The 20,829-nt window shown below is 38.8% G+C and overlaps 1 protein-coding gene across 1 annotated transcript in view; it reads right to left on the bottom strand.

Moving 5' to 3' along the window:
• The window catches only part of ATP13A5 (ATPase 13A5), a 91,478-nt gene extending 70,748 nt beyond the window's left edge, over positions 1–20,730 (bottom strand). The window contains exons 1-6 of the mRNA XM_019631025.1: positions 20,686–20,730; positions 20,051–20,197; positions 19,726–19,796; positions 19,541–19,621; positions 12,134–12,203; positions 8,921–9,055 (exon numbers count right to left, since the gene is read on the bottom strand). Of these exons, the coding sequence (XP_019486570.1) occupies positions 8,921–9,055; positions 12,134–12,203; positions 19,541–19,621; positions 19,726–19,796; positions 20,051–20,197; positions 20,686–20,730 (549 nt within the window). The remainder of the gene's footprint in view (positions 1–8,920; positions 9,056–12,133; positions 12,204–19,540; positions 19,622–19,725; positions 19,797–20,050; positions 20,198–20,685) is intronic.
• Positions 20,731–20,829: the final 99 nt, after the last annotated feature.

Below are 20,829 nucleotides of genomic sequence, written 5' to 3'. Positions count from 1 at the left end.
GGCTTTCCATTTTAAGAGGCTGTGAATATTTGGGTTGTGTTTTGATTGTATGTGGAACAGTCATCCCCTCCTGTGTCAACTGGTGGATTTTCATATTGGGTAAGTCTGCAGAGTGTAGTCATGCTGCTTTGTTGGAATCCTGATGCTGCTACTTATGAATTAGCCTGTTTAAGTCCCCTTTTCCTCATCTGAAAGTGGAAATAATAACCATATCTATTTTATAGGGTTGTTTTAGTTCATTCTTATCTTTGTTATCCCTTTGGATAGTACTCATTACTATGGTAAGAGCTCAAAGAGTGTTAACGATTAATAAGAAAGTTGTTGTGGGAAAAATAGTTGTCGGAGTACGTCAGCGGGAAAGACTTGCTTGAGGAGGAACTCACTGAGGTATGACCCTGTGCAAAGCAGAGGAAATGGAAGCAGTCTGGGGAAGTGGAGACAGCATCTCCTAGGATCACTCAGGAGAAAGAGTCAGGGGATGTAGTCCACACAGTTCCCCACACTGACTGTAGGGGGCACCACCAGCTGGAGGGAGTGGGGTGCTGAGCCAGCTGGGGCGTCCCCGGAAGGCACTGCCCATCTCTGTGTGGGTGTCAGTTACTTGGATACCTCTAAGTAATAGAGGTCTGAAGGCTGTCAGCAATACTTACATACAATTTAACCTAATTCAAATACTTTTTTTTTCCTTTTAGATGTTAGGGTAAATTATTTTTATCTGTTCTGTGGGTGATTTTTAACATTACAAATGTCACCAGGCTAAGACAAGCATTACACACAATTATGCAACTTTCCTCTTGAGAGAACATAATGAATTCTGAATTCTGTGTTAATATTTATTTAGAACACTTCATTGTCTACTTCAATTTTTCATGAAAAGCTAAACTTCTATCATTTGGACCAATTGAGTGGAAGAAGCGATATTATTGTTAGGCACATGTTCATCGCCCTAACTTGGATTCCTGAGGCTTGCTTGCTGGGGCATCCATTTTAATGATGGATACCAGTGAGAAAGTCAGCAGTGGCTCTGTAGCAAGAACTGAGGACTCCGTCAGGATTCCTGAGTTGTGGTCAGGCTTACCCACTAACTGGCTATGTACCTGTATATAAGAAATTTCACCTTATAAGGTAGTTGTTTTCTCTGTAGACAGATGACATTGAATTGGATCACTTTCAAGTTCCCTTCAAGCTCTAAAATGGCATTATACTGATTTATTTTGTATATCAGAGATTTATTCAAAACCCCCAAGGCTTTGTAGAAGAAATACCTGGGTATACAAATGACTCAAATTCTTATTCTTTTTAAAACAGTTTAGAACATTAAGCAACTATATGTTGTGCCAAGCACTTGAAATATACTGCTTGATTTTTTTTTAATCCTTAAAGTAATCCTATAATGAAAACGTTATTATCTCCAATGTACATATAACAAAGCAAAAAAGCAGAGACTTAAAAATGTTAAAGTAACTTGTCCACAATCATTTAGTTACAAAGTATGAAGATCGACAATCAAACCCAGGTTCATCTGACGCTAAAGCCTTTTCTGTTGATGAATATGCTCTCCTAAAGTGCTTGAAAGCAGCTCTTTTTCTTTTAAGAAGACAAATACCCTTCCTTATAAATTTCTTTATTTTCTTGCTTAGCAAACCCTTTTAGTCAATGCCATGGTAACTTCAGCCTAACTTAAGAGGATGATAATCAACACATTTGGAGTGGTGAAGTATGAGTTAATAACGCTTGACTGTAATTCTCAGAACTCATTATGGCATGAAGCTGGATTTGTTTATCAGACTTAGCATTCTGCGTGAGCTGCCATGCATCCCTGCCTTTGCTCAAGCTATTCCCTAGGAGGTTCACCACAGTTTTCTACTAGCAAATTCTTTCTAACCCTTCACAGAAAGCCCTGCTCAAATGTCACCTCCACCCCACAAGTTCCTCACATCCCCAGGAGGAATTAATTGTTCTGCTCTCTGCGTCCCCACCTATATTACTGTACTAATCACATTCCAGTACAGCTATCTGTTTTCTTGTCAGGTCTACCCTGCAAGTCTGGTGGTTCAAAGAAGAGACCATGTATTTTATTCATGTACGTATCCCCTGAAGTCTGTCACATAGTAGGCCCTTGGCAAATATTTATTTCATAGAACTGAATTATTCTACTTCCTCCAACAACACTGGAATAGGGTAATGTAAGCATCCTTTTTGAGCTAATTTACTCAGAAACTCTACAAACACAGGTTTCTATGACAACCAACTAGCTAGGAGAAAGCGAGTGCTGCGATGCTTGCCATGATTTCGAAGCTCCCTGCCTGATTTTCATTAGGCACCCTCTGGTTCCCCAGTCCCTGTTCAGTGGGACCAGAATCAGTTATGAAGACTAATTTGCATAGCGTCATTATCCGGCATCTGTTGCTATGTGTCCTTATGTTTCTGTGGCTGGATTTCCTCCAGAGATGAGTAATGAGGGCATTAACTCAGGTGTCTCTTGAGCCCCATGAAGTCATGAATGAAGCATCATGGGCCAGATATTCTCAGTGCTATTTCTAGCAGTTCCCCATGGAGCCAGCAATGGAGTATGCAATACAGTTCAATGGAAATATAGTTGAGTGTCAAGGGTTTCACTCAAACCTACACCAAACTTGTCAGAAAGGGACTGGACAGGGTGTTTCTTGGCTTAGGCAAGGTAAGCCCTATCTGTGCAGCATGATTAAGGGCTACAGTAGATGCAAGAGCATATCTTATTCCACTTCTGTCAACAGCTCCCCTCTTACAATTTTCAAAAGCATGTATTTGTTTAGCATGCCTGGGAGATGGCAGTAGATGCTCCCTCTTTCATTCCTACCAACACCCTTTCCCAAATCTGTTTTTTGTTATAAAATTATCCAACAATCATTTACAGGAAGCTCACAGGTCTCTGAGATTTTGCTCAATGGGACAGACAGTGTGTTGTTCCGGACATGGAGTCAGGAAATCGGGGACCAAGTTCTATGGCCACTAAAGTCTACGAGTGCGCATGAGCAAGTCCCTTCACCTCCCTGATTTCCCGTCCCTCCCTGTCAGGGAGTGGGAGGATGTAATAATGGTATGTGTACCAGCTTACACTTTGCCATGCCCCATACAAGCACATACATTATGGATGTGGGAGCCCATTGCAAAATGTAAAGTGCTAAACAGATGTTGGCTGTTGAGGATTTGTGATTTAAATTACAGAGATACAGTTTCAGGAAACTGGCTCATTTTGTATAGTGTTACAAGATGCCTTACAGGCTGGGTCAGATAAGCTTCTATTAACAAATACTAACTGATAATGGGATTAGTATCTTGTTTCTAAAGAAATATTCTGCATTAGTGCCATCAAATCTGAAGTTTCCATGTTAGTCACTGTTTTGAGCAAAGTCATTTAGGAATTCTGTTAAAATGTAGAACCTAAATGTTAAATTCCATTAAGGAATTTAAAATAAATATTAAGAAAATTACAAATAGAAAAAACAGAGAATGCCTAATTTTAGAAGAAACATTTATAAGTAAAACAGGAAACCCAGAAACCACAAAGAAAAGAGAAATATATTTGACTAGACACATTTGTAATACCTGACAACAGTCAAGGTCAAGAGAAAAAAGGTACACTAAAAAATAAAACTTCCACATATATAATAGATATAAAGAGGCAGCAAATAGAAAAATACAAATCTTTATTAGACAAAGAAAAATGAGTCTTTCCCACTAGTAATCAGGGAAATATAAATTAAAACATCACTGAGACACAATTTTGAAAAAACATATTAGATTGAAAAAAATTAATTATCAATATATAATGCCAAATACAGGTGAGGATCTGGGGAAATGAATACTCTCATAAGTTGTTGATAGGAGAATAAATTATTTGCTATGTGGAAAATAATATCACAGTATCTAATAGTATCCAAAAAATATATTTCTTTTGATTCAGAAACTTGGTTTTTGGCTACTTTGCTAAAAAAAAAATGCAAAAACTAATATGTGAGGACACATATTGTAGTTATGTTTAATTCAACATATTTGTGGTGGCAAAATTGGAGAGGAAACCCATTATTTTCCATAAATAAGAGAATGGTTGAGTAAATTATGGTATGGTACTGTAGAATATCACACCATTACTTTTAAACATGATTTAGAATTATTTGTTTACTTGGTGGGTGGCCATTTTACATATTATAAAGTAAAAAAAATGCAAGTTCCAGATTAGTGTTCATAGTAAGGTCCTGCTTTAAAACACAAATTAATAAATACATAAGTGAGTCTTCACATGAACTTGTATTTCTGTGCATCTTACAGAGTAAAATGAGTGAAAAAATATGTTCAATAGATAGATAGATAGATAGATAGATAGATAGATAGATAGATAGATAGATAGGTGTATTTGGGATCTTAGTACTTGAATTTTTCCTTTGGTATGTTCTTCTAAAACAATAGCTTGTAAACCTTTAGAATACATACAATCATCTGTTAGGAAACAGTTAAAAAGAGCAGGTTCTTGTTATTTTCCTCGATATTTTGATTTAATAGGTCAAGAATTCAGGAATATCAAGTAATTTTGTCACTGAAACATAGCCCTCTAGAGTATAGTTTTTCCTACAAACCTTCCCCTAACTCCCATACAGGAATTTCTTTGGGGTTTCCTTAAAGAAAGGTGTACCTGAGTTCCAAATGTAGAAACGAACATTGTAAAAGAATTTTAAAAGAGAGATTGAAATTCGTCATAAACACAGGGATGGGAAATGTGTAGGACAAAGACGGTATTTAAAACAGGGGAAACTATGTAGAAACATTCTAGGAGGCTTAATGGATCAAGTGGTAATATCACATTTACTTGGGATTCATTGATTGTAAGTAACAGAAACTAGTTAAGCTGGTTTATGCAAAAGATGAGAATTTGTGAGGATGCCGGGATGTCTTATGAACCTAAATTGGGAAGTGCAGCCAGGTCTCTCAAGGGCTGCAAACAGGAACAGGAAGTGCATTGAGGCGCAGGTTACTTCTCTGTCTCTGCTGTATTGCACATTGCTCACATCTTTGTCTCACTGTATATTTGGTTCATTCTCTTGCTCTCTTTCTCTGCAGAAGTTTTTTCTCTGCTTGTCCATATACAGGGTCAAGGGGAGCCACCCTTGTCCTAGCTATGCATTTCTCAGATCACATGCCAAGCAGAGTATGACCAGCAGCTTCAAGCCCTTGTTCTAGGACCCCAGGTAGAAAGATATGTTGACATCATTCCTGTTGCAGGATTGGATTCCACCGGGTCAAGTGTCTTTGGTACCAACTAATTGTGCCAGTGGCGGGAGAGAGCCACAGGAAATACACTAGTTGCAGGCTGCCACAGCTCTGGGTGCCCCCAATTCTCAGAGAAGAGGATTTGGGTGAGGGAGGGCAGCACTTGCTCCAAAATATGTGCACTTCATTCCAGATCTGTCAGAGAATAGAAGCTGGACAGAGTAACCCAAGACCCTGTGTCCAGCCCTGGTGAAATCCCTCTGTACTTTATGTCCTTGGGTTTCATAAGCTACTACTTCATATTCACAATAAATATCCCTTTTGTGATTGAAGTAGTTTAAGTCGATTTCTATTATAGGTACAAATCCTGACTGAGTAGTTTTTCTGGATAGCTAATCTAACACCTAATAAAGTCTTACAGGAATTGACTCAAGTCTGTGACACATGCTCCTGGTTTCTAGTGGCCAGAAAGTTTCCTACTATTGTTTTAAAGTTTTCAGGTGCTCTAATTTGCATTCCTTATTGGTGGCCCTGGCAAAACTGGTAGACCCCTAAAATGGGGATACCTAAAGAAACAGACTTTAGCCTCCACCATTTACAGCTGAGGAAAGTGAGCACAGGGAGGAGAAGAGAGTCCCTAGAGTCACACAATGGATGAGTCAGCGGCAATTAAAAGCCCTGTCCCAAGATGTTCCCATGCTACTTCCTTGTTCAAGTTATGTGTAGGGCTCCTCCCTTCAACCTCTGTGTCCCTCCCATTGTTCCATTTGTTTACTTTCCCCCATTCCAGAAACAATAAAAACAGCAACGGTAACAAGTCATTGTTTCATTTAATTCTCTCAGCTGTAACATTACACACGCGAGCGCGCGCGCGCGCGCGCGCGCGCACACACACACACACACACACACACACACACACACCTTATACTGAGGGAGCTGATTATTAAAGTGTCAAGTAACAAATACTGTCAAGTAACACAAATAAGAGTGGTAAGGAGGACATTTTTAACTTGACTAGATAAGATCTCTCTGCCAAAAGTCCTCAGAGTGTTCTGTATTTTTCCTCGGAACGCTGATATGGTTTGTGATGATATATTCAAGAGATGGTGTGTAGATGTCTTCCCAGTAGAATGAAGCACATGGCGGGAAGAGCTGTATTCACTGATGTTTGACTTAAGCCAGAAAGCATATGAGTGGCTTGCAGGTATCAAATTAGTTAATCCATTAAAGCAAAGATTTCTCAAAACCCAGAAATTAGAAATTTGATTTGGAGGCTTCACATTATATACCTTTATCACGTGACAAAGGTAAAAGTTTGAGACACTATAATTTCCTACTGTGGCTGAGCAGAATGTGTCAGATTTTTTTTGTCCTGGTGTCTATTTTCATCTTTTTGCTCGAATGCCCAGAGTTCGCCAGGACAGCCTGACTTGACAGCCAGACAAAAAGGAATTGCCACCATCAAAGGAGGTTACTAGTCCCTGTTAATATTTTTATGATTTAAATTAGCTCATGAAGAAAAACACTCAGACACTCACTTTTTTAAAAAAGGACATAAACAACAGAAACAAACAAACAAATAAACAAAACAAAGCCTTTCTAGTCCCCCCTCAAAGTATCTCTATTCATCTAACCTTTCATTTTTATGTCCTATTTTCTAACTCTTTAAATACCTATTGCCTTTCTTTCATTCCTCATCAAACACTTCATAACTCAAAATTTAGAGGATCTAACATCAGATAAAAGGCCACTACTAGACCTAATGTTTGTTGAGTGGCTGAAATAGAGGAGGAATGTCTCTTTCAGTTAAGCTTATTTAAACACCTCCATGTCTGCATTATATATACATGTCCAGAGTTTACTCTGCTGAGAGCTAGAATTCATCTCTCCTTTCACACTTATGTTTGACTTTATCTCCAGCTATGGTGCTACTTTGGAAAGGGCATTCTGCTAAAGAAATAGTTCACATGCAGTAGAATTTCATTTTATGAGGAGCCAGAAGCCCTGACTCTATCACAAACCCACTTTATGATCTGGACCAAGCTCCCTGTATCTCAGCGTCCTCTTCTCTGGATGAAGACTGAAGTTTGAGACTATGGTTTTAAACGTTCAATAGAATTGACAGGCTGACATAAGCACCATTGCTCACCATGTCTAAAAAGCTAATTCTACTGTCAAGTTTTCAAAACTATACAACAAATACAGTTAGACATTTTTGGGGGGTTGCCTCATGATTCAGTGTGATGAATATAAAGCAAAGTAGTAGAACATTTTCTAGAAAGATGCATGTGGGGATCTGAGACTTAGAGGAACCATTGAGTTATAAGTAACATTGAGCTAAACACTATTTCAGAATGTGTTGTTATGTCATTTATAAGACTAGGTTTTTTAAAAAGAAAGATTTTAAATGGCTATGAGATGAACAATAATGGTAAGACGGGGGAAAGGTTATAAACTGTGAATTTACTATAACCAGTGATTTTTTTTTTTGCATTTATACAAGAGTCTAGGAATTAGGACAGTCTAAGAGAGGCCTTAGGGGTAAAGGGAAATGTGAAGCTCTTAAAAACTACGTTCTGATTAAGAATGTGCTTGCAGGGAAAACAGATAAAGCATCTAGTGAAAACTAAATTGGAGTCCACAATGGCAGAACACTTAATCGTAAGGGAAAATAGCATATCTTGCAACACAAAGGAACATAGATTGAAATAACAAGTTAGAAGAACTCAAAGAAAGAGGGGTTGGAAGCAAATGAAAGCAAGTGGGCACTGCCATCTCCTGCTTCCAGCTGGCCCAACCAGGTCCATGGAGGATGTTGATATAGACATTAGTAAAGAGAAGATCTTTCTCTTCATCTGAGATTATGGGCCCTGAAGGAAATATATATCTGAGACTGCTATAGCCATCTTTGCTACTTATGGAGAGGCTCTATCTGGGTGTAAAGTACACATATAGTAAAATATTATTTCTTAAACCATAATTTATAGAAAAATGATCATATACTTGAATGTTGGGGCAATATCAAATTACTATTAAAAAATTCATAAGCACCTACTCTCAAATTCAGTAGTACTTATTGAATCACAGACAGGTAACAAATAGTTTGCAGAGTAGCACCAATCCACAGGCCATACTTTGAGTAGCATTCTGGTAAAGCAGGGTTAAGAGAAAAACAGAAACAGATTCCTAATCATTGTTTGAGTACTGTACCTGGATTCATCTATGCCCAAAGTAAAAAGGACCCTGAAATGTCTTACATGAGTTGCTTAATTTAGCTCAAGTTGGGTTCCTAGCATTGCAAACTGAAAGAGTCTCAACTAAATAAAACGCATGGTTAAGATGCTGCCACTCATTCTCCTGAAAGTATGACTGGCGTTGTTAACCCATCACAACATTCTTCCCCATCATATTCAGGCACAGCTTCAGAGTCCTTCTAGGTATAGGATTCACTGTAGCCTTAGGTCAATAATCAGGGTTAGCAAAGATATTTAAATCTACCGAGTATCCCTGAAGGCCGTCTCCTGAGATCCCACATCTAGTAAGCCCTTGCTTTTTTCTTTGTTATGACATATGTTTAACAAAGCAACTCCTTGCTGTCAATGAAAATTCCATAGGTTTTGCTTCTTATGCAGCCAGAAACTAAATAGAATCCAACTGTGATTTTGTCTCTTACCTGTCGTAAATCATACACACTTAAGACAATGGAGATAACAGACAAGATGATGATGGCCACAGAATATTCTATGTAACCTTGAGTCAGCCACAAAGTTAGGGTAAAGGCTTGGAACACATAGAATGGATTTAAAACCTGCAGGGACAAAAATAGCATTTAGATCACTTGTGTGGACCTTAGTAGCAGTCAAGAAGATGTCATTTCTTTATAGAATGCCATTTTCCATTTTTTTACAACATGCAACAATGTCTAACATTTAAGAATGCACTTAGAACACCATTAATTTTGGCAGAGACAATGTCAATCACATAGAATGTGATATGGTGGAAGCAAAATTATTTAAGTACTCAGAGCCATGGCCACAAATTAATCATTCTTATTCTTTTTGAATACTCAAAAATATGTTACCAATTATAAAATCCAACAATTTACCTTTTCAAATAGATTTATCCATTATGGAAGAGAAATATGCTTCAGTCTCTTTTCAAAACAAACTTTAATCAAAACAACTTTGAATATTTTTATTGGAGGGTTTTTTTTTTCATGTAATCATATGTACAGATTTAGTCACATTGTGCAATGAAAGTTAGAGATTCTTTAATCCAGGTCATTTTAAAATAACATACACTTATATCATAGGTCTTAGCAAGATCCTCTGTGAGCCAATCAAGTCAGCATAGGCCTTTGAACAAAGAAGAGTAGTGAAGAGAAAGGTCTTACCTAAGTCTGCAGTGAAAATCATGGACAGACTGTATTGCCAGCACTAAAGCTGGTCATACACGCAGGTATATTTTGGTAATACCTTCAGCTTTTTTTATTCCTTCACTTCCCCATGTTGGTCCTGCTGAATTCACTAGTAATACCGTGTTTCCCCCAAAATAAGACGGGGTCTTATATTAATTTTTGCTCCAACAATCTACATTTATTCATTTATTCATGTACAAAGATCTACATGTATTCAAACACCCATGTCTGCCTGACAATCTTAACTGGGGCTTATCTTTGGGGTAGGGCTTCTATTACAAGCATCCTGAAAAATCGCGCTAGGGCTTATTTTCTGATTAGGTCTTATTTTCGGGGAAACATGGTAATGATAGCAGAGAGGGCATCCTGAGGGAGTGGAGCTAGAGGAGTTCACCTGATGTACACAGGTTGCGAAAATTAAAGAGCCCTTCTGAGCAAAGCAAGGACCCTGATAATTATAAATTAGATAAAATGGTACCTAAAACCAGTACTGTTCTTACCTCTACTTTCTAGAATTTTCTAATATATAGACTTCTACTTTAGTCCTACAAATGAACTCACATCTGGTTAATAAGCTAATGGGCTGAAGCTTAAGAGTTTCTTAAACCCTTAGATATATTTTGTACATTAAAAAAAAAGCTTTTGTTCCTTAACATTTCTTATTATTTCCATTGCACCATGCTTTTCTTACAAATTATAGCTCCTCTGTTTGCTTGGCATAAAATGCTCTAATTGTGTATTATGCACTAATGTTAACATGATTTTCAGTTTATACAAACTCAGTAGAAAATTGGTTAAATACTTCTTGTAGAAGAAACACCATCATAATTAATGTAGTTCTCTTACTCAATATTCTTTTGAAATCAAATGTGGAAAAAATGGTTTTACTTGCTTTTTTTCTGCTAAAGGCCTGGTAAATGGGTGTCAGAAAACACTAGCACTCCTTTCAAAATAGATACCTGGAGAGTAGAGTCTTTGGCAATTTGAAAAGAAGTCTAAAAAGCAGCGAGCCTGCTTTTCCACAGTGGCAGAGACTGTGCATATGTGGGGATATGGGAAATCTTTGTACCTTCCAGTCAATTTTGCTGTGGTACCCAAGGAAAAAAAGCCTAATAAAAAATTTATTTTATAAAAGATAGGACCAAGTTCAAAAGTAAAATGACCATCATTGTAAATTAGAAATCGTCACAGGGATGTAAAATAAAGCATAGGGTATATAGTCAATAATATCATAATAACCATGTACGGTGTCAGATGGATAATAGACTTATTGGGGTGATCACTTTGTGAGGTGTATAAACATCAAAACACTATGTTGTTTTGTACTCCTGAAACTAATATAATATTGTGTGTCGATGATAATTGGAAAACACACTTAAAAAAGAAAGAAATAGACTGGGACCATGCAACATTCAGTGGGGACAAACGTGATCAGCCTACTAAGTTCCAGGCAAGGACTGGACAGGGACAGCTGGAACACAGTTCTCGTGGGAGTCAGAGAGAAAGTGCCCCATAAGTGGCAGGGGACAAACCCCAAGCTTGCAGAGGAAAACAGGGGAAGCAGTGGGGTTTTCCTGCCCGAGAGCTGAGGCTGAGAAAAGTCACAGCAAGCAGTGGTTCACCAGAGGAGGGTGGACGAGGCGAGAAGAGAGGCCACGATGCAGCTGTGAATTTGGCCAAGCCCCAGGCTGGCTCAGGGCCTGCAGCCAACAGATCCCCAAGGGGTAGAGTGCAAAGCCCCATTGTAGGCCCTAGCTCTCAACTGGAGACCCAAGGAGATCAGTAACAGGCAAATGCAGAGACATCAAAGAGGGAGCGTGAGCACAGAAAGAAAGAGACAACTGAAGGGGGGGACAAGCCCACTTACGGTGAGTTTACCAAAAAGATAAAACAAAATTACTTCAAAGCACACAAGAAAATATTCTCTAACAGAACAAAACAAAACAAAAACCTGCTAAAAAAAAGGAAGAAGTCATTCTCAAGAAAATGGAAATAATAGAGCAATATAAAAAGACCAACATAATGTATTTAAAATCCTCAAAGAGATCATAGAAACCATAACGTTGTCCACCACCACCACCACAACCACCGTCAGCAACACAAGCTAATAGGAGGCTAGAAAACAGGACTTTTTCCTCACTCTGGGAAGAGATTTTTAAAGTGGATTTGAATTTAAAACGAACGGTGATTGAAAAGGACTAGGTAGAAATCCTGGAACAAAAAGATATATTCTTATTAAATACTTATTAAAATATCTTTTCAAAGGAAACCTCAATAGATAGGAAAAGCATAGACTAAAACCAAAGTGGGAATAACAAAAAGAAGCTGCATGCATCACAGATTTTGTTCACATCCAAGTACCAGGTGTTGCTTAAGATTCCCCTGAGTAGTAGAAAAGTGAAAAGTAAAAGATGGGAGTTAGTTTTTTTGTTGTTTTTTTTTCAAAAAGAAAAACAAAGAGTCAGTTACCTGTTTAACAAGCAGCTTCCATATGGGTTGGATTTCAACCTCAATGGCATTGGGCCCGCACACTAATCTTCTGTAGGAGATTGATCATCTATTAATGGCATGCCTACAAACTCATTAATACATGAATACAGGCCAGGCTAAGCAGAACTCACTTCTCTACCCTTTAGGAATTTTGTGCTTTCAGTAAAAAATTAATATGCAAATCCTAAAACACTAATATATATTTAAAAATGAAAGTTAGTGTATGATGAACAAAGCTGTTTATCTGGTTAAAAAATACCTTAAGTACAGTACAACTCAAGAGCCAAAATGAAGTTAGAAAGGCATTCTGAGTTATTTTTAAAATAATGTGATTATACTCTAAGAGCAGCTAAAAAGACACAGATAAGTGTTCAGACATTCCACATGGCCCTTAATATTAGAGGTCATCTCTATCGTACCCTGGCATCTCAGCACCTAGGACAGGCCCTTAGTATGTGAACTGAATGAATACATGAATGAACAAGCCAACAAACTGTAAGATCATATATGGTCTTCATGCCTCACACCTTGTAAATCCACACATGTACATTACCAAAAAAGAAGCCCTCGTATTTGTATAATATTAAAAAACTTACAAAGTTCTTACAAAAGATTCTGTCATTTGATCCTCACAATAGTCCAAGGAAAGGGCTAATATCTCCATGTTGCCAAAAGGAAAAACCGTTCAGGGCACATGTTTGCCAAAGGTGCATGAAGCTAATATTAATCATGACAAGGTAACTTTTAAGCAGAGACGACAGGGTCAGAAACTGCATTTAGCCTTTCATATACATCATCTGTTTTAATCCTCGCATTATCCCTATGAGATGTCACATTATCATCTTTATTGTAAAGACAATTGAAGTTCAGAAAAACTAAGTAATTTTTCCTGAGTCTCAGAGCCAGGAAGAAGCAGAGCAAGGCTTCGCACCATGGTCTCTGTAACTCAACTTCTCACTCTGTCACATAAGTACCAGTGCAGAAAATCTGCAGGATGGATCTTCGATCTAAGGTGTAACAAGGAGTGAGCCCAGGTTTGTTTGACTCTTAAGGCATGATTTTCCAAGTACAATTATTACTTGCAATGGTTAGAGAGAATTCAAACCATGGTCTTCTGACTCCACATGGTGAAAACCCTGAGGTTCTGGGGTGTGCTGGTGTTTGACTTCACAAGTCTCTAAACTTCACACTGGGAAGGGACCACAACTCAAGTCATGTTGGTGCTGGGGATTCTTTTGCAGAATCCATGGAAAAATAGCCTGCTGTTAGCCAAGGGTGAGAACTTCTCACGATCCTGAACTTGGTCATATTCTCTCTCTCTCTCTCTCTCTCTCTCTCTCTCTCTCTCTCCTTAAAGTGTCTGGGCCACATTCTTCACTTTTTAAATGCCTTCTCAGCCTTCAAAGCCAAACCTGACAATAGAGCCTAGTGGTTTAGAAAAATTGAGATAAAAAAGACCTGGGTTTGAATCCAGCTAAGCCTTGTTTTCTCTACTTTTTCTACATGGAGCCGCAGTTCCCCATATCTTTGCATGGCTCACTCCCTCGTTTCATTCAGGTCTCTGTTCAAATAACACTTCCTTATTGGAGCCTTCACTAATAATTCTGTTTAAAATAGCGACCCTGACCCAGATTCTCTTTATCCCCTTAACCTTTCTTATTTTTTTTAAAGTACATTTGATCATCTAAAATTTCCATCTTATTTTTTTACATGTTAATAAGCATGCAAACAATAGACTGTATCATCCACTATAATATAAGCTTCTACAGGACACTGACAGACCTTGAATGCCTAAAAGAGGGCCTACTACAGGTAATGCATTCAAGAATTATTTGTTAAATGAGTGAATAGATGAATGAAAGTCGAGCCTGGGTTCCTTATCTATGAAATGGGCTTGATAATACATGCCTAATAAAATTGCTATCAGTAGCATATGAGATAAATATGTAAAGCATTTAATACAAGTGTCTAAGACATGACAAGTGCTCAATAAATAGCAGCTATCCCTGAAGTCGTCCCTGCTCCAGTAGGCACAGTTAACTGTTATTTTTCTCTCCTCTAAACAACCTTTCTTTTCTCGGGAACAGCACGTGCCTCCTTGGATCGTTACCTACATTGTAGGTACATGTCTTTCTCCTCAAATGTCCTCGACCCTCTGTAATGGCAGGGATGGAGTTTTTCCAACTCTGTTTTTCTAGTATTTAGAGGCACGGTGTCTGACACAGAGAATGTTCCCTAAATATTGGCCTTACCCAATGAGGATCTTTGTGTCCCAGGTCTAGAATACTCTCTCCCCTAACAAGGCTGAAAGCCCAGTTTATGGAATTACAACTGCACACAGGTGGTGGAAAATCAGTTCAGAAAGCAGCAAGCCAAGTGCCAGATGCACTTCCGTTTTCCCTGTGTGGTGAGAAGCTTTCTGACGTTACTAGTGAGGGAGAGGAGCCCAGCGCTTGTGAGGACTGGGATCCAGCAGCTTAATACCCGCCTGTCGATTTTCCTCTTTAGGGCTCATCTGGGCCATGCTTGAATCACAGCCAGGCAGGCCCATTGCTGCTTCCTCTTTTCCGCTATCTCTTGCCAAAAAATATCATGTGTTTAGGGATTGTGTACTCATCTTACTCTCAGCGCAAGCCAAGCAGAACTTTCAGCTTTGACCAATGGCTGAGCAACCAGAAGGAACATGAGGCTTGAAGCTGGGTCTCTGAGGAAAGTGCCAAGGAACAATGCAGATTACAAGCTCTGGTTTTTAAAATCTGATGAGCTGGCAGGGAAAAGGGGCTCTAGGAATTATTCCAGGTGGCTTCACAAGACTAAATAGGCTGAAAAAAACTAAGTAGACTTGCCTAATATTCAGAACTATTCATTATGAAATACAGGAATACCTTGGTTTGCAAGCATAATTCATTCCGGAAACAATTTTTGTTTGTTTTGTCCTATTGCAAGACATCGCTTGTTTACCACGTTAAAATGTATTAGAAATATTTGCTCGTTTTGCGTAATACTCGCAAACCACGTTTCTTGCAATCCAAGGTTTTATTGTAGTTGCTTTGGAGGTAGAAGTTCCCTCTCCCAAAGAGGTTAAAGAATTTTTTATCAGGAAAGTTGTGGAGAGAATTTCTGCACTGGCTCTGAGCTGCACTTGAAGGACCACTAACGTTTCCTACAACTAGTGAATCTACTGGAGTGTATTTATTTCTTAAAAGCCAAACATGAATGACTGGAATACTTTCTTTTGGGAATGGTCTATTTCTTTTTCACTCTGATTATTCATTCATTCATTCATTTATCAACTTATTCACCAAATAATTGTTGTGTGCAAAGCACTTTAGGCTAGAGTGGTACCCAAGGTGGCAGGAAGACCATGTCAGAATCACCAGGGAACTTTTTCAAAGTGCACATGACTGCTCTGCTTCCATTCTGATACACCACGAACAGAGCGAGAGGGAGACTTGTAGTTTTCCAAACAGTTCAGGCTAAGCCAAGGAACCCAGACCTGCTTCTGGGACCTTTGGAATGTTTAGGGAGCAGACTTACAGAGTTTTAAAAAGTCCCCAGGTATTTCTGCTAGTCAATCCCTCACTCCCGTGACACTCCTGCTTTAGAAAAGAAGAGAGAGCCAAGAAATTCATAGATGCATAGCATATGGCATCCAATTGCTATGATTGGGTATGGCGGCATAGCATAACAAGTATGTTGGTCTTAGAGTCCTCCTATTAAAAAAATAATAATAGGGCTGGCCAAGTGGCTCAGATGGTTAAGAGCTCGCTTAAGAGTTTGAGCTCTGAGCAACAGCGGTTCGAGACCCAGCCCAAGCTGAGCAGCCGCTGAGCTGCCAACAAGTGGTAGGATGGCTCGGCTTAAAAAAAAAAATATATATATATATATATATATATATATGATAATAATAATAATAATAATAATAAACAACAACAAGATTGCATGTTTCAAGAAATTGCTTTCTGGGGGAAAAATAATCTCTATTTGAGCAGTGCTTGAACCTGCTTCCATATTCTAATGAAACATTTACACAGAGAAGCCCCATTTTACAAATGACATAAAAGCCATTTCGTTTTTCACATTAGTCTTTATCTGTGACCTGTCCATAGCTTTCATTTCCTAAAGCTTGTTTCCCGATAGCCTCAGAGAAAGTCAGGCTCAAGTGAGGGGCTTTTAGCCAGCATTTTGGGGCAAGTGCCTGGGGCGTTCCCAGGCATGTGGACCTGGACAGCAGAGGGAGGAGAGCAATGGGGTGGAGAAATCCCAGCCAGGATTTCACCAGACAGACGCAGGACTTCGGTTCACTGGTGTCACCATAAGGCCTTGCTCCAAAACAAGGCGTTGAAGTTTAAGGATTTTATGCTTTCAATGGACCCAGACCCATAGAACCAAGGGTCTGACAAATCCAATTTACTAAGAAGAGAATGTTGATCTCAATGGTTTAATTTTTATTAAATTCCCTATGCAAAGTGTCATATTTTTAAGTAACTTATTAACTTCTAACTAAATATAAACAGTTGAGACCATCTTATTGGCTTTCAGAAGAATGAGTGAAGCCTCCTCTATTTCAAACAACACTTCTTTGTTCCTTCCCAAAGAACTGACCTCATGGGCAAGGGTCTACGTTTGGGCCATATCCTAGGGATGGAGCTTTCTAAGGGGATAAAGGCCATGGTACAGAAGCATGATTTATATTCTGACTTTTGCTCCCACAAGACCTAGGAATAAGAGAATAGGGTCTCATAGCAGCCCTACCTAATCCTGCCTCCTTCTTGCTTCTTCTTTCTCTCTGTTTCAATATTCTCTCTTCTCCTGGAACAGCTTCCAGCAGCTTGGAGCTGAGCAATGATGGCATTTCTTTCCTCTGGTACTAACAGGCATGCCTTTTTGCTCAGTGGTGTGACAAATGTTGAGAATTCAGGTTGGCCCTGCAGAATCACTGAGCCGATTATGAGCCTCTCTTTCCAGTTCCATGTTCAGTGATGTCACATCAGTGGCTTGAAATCTGCCATGGTTGGAGGAGCCCCATTATAGAAATTGGCAAACTCTACCCATGAAAGTTTTTTTTGCCTTCCAGAGAGCTGGGTTATCAGCAAGGTGATTGGTCTGGAGCTAACCCCATTAGGAGGTCCCTGCTATCTCTGCTGTCAGAAAGTTCCCCTTCTGTTTTCAGGAGACTAAACAAAGGAGGCAAGAAGAGGGTGGGATAAATAAAAAGAAAATGAAGAGATGCTCACCTTAAAAGCTGCTGTATTAGGAAGACTATTGGGTGAACAAGGGATAATATAGGTTTGGTTTTTTCTATACGTCCCTGTTACCATGAGATAAGAGAATTACCTCAATTGTCCATGGACCTGTCTAGTAGGTTCTAAGAGGAAAAGTTGTGTTGAGTTCACGAATGAGTGGAGCTAGGAGCAGGGAACCTCCTATAATAATCTTGCTTTCTTCCTGATGCCCTCTGACAATTTCTTTTCAAGGTAATATCATCTCCCCTGATGTTCTGATTTGCTTCTTGCCACTGAAAAGTGAAAACTATGTAAATCTGTGTAGTTTCTCTCTTTGTCTAGTTGCAAGGAAGTCTAAAGAGAAAGTTGTATTCAAACTCTGTGTCTTTTCATCATCAGAGATGATTGCGTGGCCTCCTTTCTTTATTTCTCATATTGTGCCCTTGCTGTCCATGCAAGCAAGCTCAAGGAAGTTAATATCTCTCAACCAATCAGTCAATCACATTCATTTTCTTAAGCTTTAGCCTTACACTACAAAGCAAGGGAAAAAACTGTGGGGGAATACTCCACATTCTATTTACTCTCTTTATGCTTCAGATAGATAAGCTCATAAAATAAAATATGCCTATATGTTTATAAGTAGGTTATCTCCTCAATTCTTCATATTTGGGGAGAATATGTCTATCTTACTTATTAGATTGTCAAGCTCTTTGTTGTGTGGACCAGATTTAAATTTAATTATGTATGATGTTTATTGATAAATAAGGACAAACAGGAGGTGGCAACATTGATGGGAAACCTTTCCTGTGGAAATGAGCATAGACAGAGCATATCTACACGTATCAACTAGGCTTCCTAAATGTCCTAGATCAATGTTTTAAAGTCTTGTGTTTAATGCTATTAAACCAATATGTTTTTAATGACTTTGAAAATTTTCTGTATTTCAATATATTGAAATTTGAAGTCTTATTTAATAATACGATTTCTAAGACATTTCGCAATATTGTCACAGTGTAGATGCCTGTTTCATTTTTCACAGTGTTCAGGCAGAGAGAAAAGTTTAAAACAACAATAGATCAGTGCTTCTCAGTCTTAGTGTGACTACAAATGATGGGGGTGCTTGCTAAAAATGCAGAATTTCTTCTCTCACCACTACCCCTAGCTCCTACCTACTAAATCAGAATTATGAGGGTAGAGCCCAAGAATCTGTATTTTAAGTACCAGGTTGCTTCTTAGCTTGAGAATTAGTGTTTCTGCTTAACTATGAAAAAGGTCAGGCAGATAATGTCTCTAAAACTGGGCAAGAAATGAAGCCGATTATCAAGACTCTGGGAAAGGCTTGCAATGGTTTCCTTTCAGAGTCACCAGAATTGACCACTTCAAATCATAAATGAGGAAAGGGGGAACTAGATCATTGTGAGTTCAAGAGTAGCATAAGCATTTCCATGCTACTACTATTATACTATTATTTCCTAACCTGTGTGCCTCTATAGATATCTTTCTCACAATCGTACAACTCTTCTTTGTCTTTTTTTCCCGTTAATCAGTGAATGTCTCTGCCACCACAACAACAAAGTCTTATTTATCCTGACTTCCCTAGTGCCTTGAACAGTGCCTGGCATATTAAAAGCATTTAGTTAATAGATCCATGAATACATTCATTCTTCTTTCATTTCACAAATATGTATTGAGCTCCCACCATGAATCAGGCACTATTCTAGGTGCTGCCAATACAGTGGTGAATGACACAACTAATTGAACAAACAAAATCTTCATCTCCAGGGAGGTTTTAATAAAGTAAAATGCAATCATAATGTTATCTTTGTCTCTCTGAGGATTTAGAGGATTAAGAAGTTGATGTTTATGAAATGACTTAAGATTTTTTGAGGAAAAAATTTTAAAAAGGCAATACAGAGAAGACAGTTCTACAACCCTAAAAGAGAAGATCAAATGTTAATTTGATTGCATTGTTCTTTTAGTCTTTCCTTTTTAACGAGGTTGCTTATGATGTGAACAATTTAGACTATCTCTCTGATGCCAGTGAATGAACTGGGATTATATGAAGTTGATGAAGCGTTATGCCAATAAAGAGCTGATCACAAGCCATTTGATATTTCAATTTCTGCTGGCAGAGTTCACTCAGGGAGGACCACAAACCTACCTGATCTGCTGCTCTTCACTGGTCAGACCCAGCCCGAACGTGTGATGGATGTCGTAGCAAGAGTGGCTGTCTTCCAGCAACCTAGGATGTGGTCGGGACAGGCACCACAGTTCAGTTCACAGCGCTCAACAAATCATGTTCTTCCCTTATACCCTGATGTAGTGTTGAGAAAAAGCCGGACTTACCCAACTTTCTGAAACCTCTTCTCCACGTTGTCCCAAACATACCTCACTTTCTGCACTTGGATACATCGTAGCTGCAATGACAAATGTAATAGAACAGACATCACTCGCGAAGAAAAGCCCATGCAGGAGAGGAGGGTTGTTCCCCGCAGGTCCCCACGCAGCTCTCACTTTCCTGAACACATAACTGTGATTCCCAGCCCAGCAGTGCGATATTCAAATTGTCATCTAATAAACACTTCCATGCTCACATTTTTAGCAAAAAACAAAAAACAAAAAACACCAACAAACAAAAACCCATAGCAATGTATCCTTAAAAATCACTTACTTTTAATTCTGGTTTCAATACTGCTTTGTTTATGACAGAGTGGGGGTCAGCTACAAGAGGTTCTTCCTGGTTCTTGCTTACAGGAAACGTTAGTGTGGATAAGGAGAGGCAGATCACCTTCTTCCTCCTGTATTTTTGAAATTCATCCTAGAAAAGACAATCCCGCCCATGAAATTCTCAAATGTTATTCAGTAAGGCACTCAGTCGACCAAATACCTGCCAAGTGCTAGACCAATGGTTCCCAAAGTTTGGGCTGCAGACAAGAGTATCAGCGTTATCTTGGAACTTGCTAGAAATGTAAATTGTCAGTCCAAATCTACTGAGTCAGTAATTCTGGAGGTAGGGCCAGCAGTTTATGGTCTAAAGAGCCCTCCAGGTGATTCTGATTTGCACTAAAATTTAAGAACCGCTGTGCTAGAGAATAAAGGAAAGATACACTTTGCAGGAAAACTTTATATTCAGAAAATAGTGTCTGGCCATCTTAAAAGGACATCTAGATGTTTAACATGTCTAATTTCCCTTAAAATACGTATTCTTGAAAAATTGAACAATCATTCCCACGTTATGTCTCTAAGAGTTATAGCGCTGCCAGCTGCCAGTCACGTGATGGTAAGAGCACTGCCCATTAGGCTGACATGGTAGAAATTTCCGCAGGCTAATATGGAGGAAATGTCCTTCATTCCTGGGTCAAAATAAGAGATGGCAAAGGAATTCCAAGGATAGTTTTGCCACCTCCTAGTTGGAGACAAGGAAACTCTTTAAATAAAGGAAGATTCCCC

This window comes from Hipposideros armiger, unplaced genomic scaffold (assembly GCF_001890085.2).
Source record: "Hipposideros armiger isolate ML-2016 unplaced genomic scaffold, ASM189008v1 scaffold_971, whole genome shotgun sequence".
In the NCBI taxonomy this organism is placed as follows: Eukaryota; Metazoa; Chordata; class Mammalia; order Chiroptera; family Hipposideridae; genus Hipposideros; species Hipposideros armiger.
The sequence above is the reverse complement of the archived record's forward strand: the minus strand, read 5'-3'. Positions and strand labels throughout refer to the sequence as shown.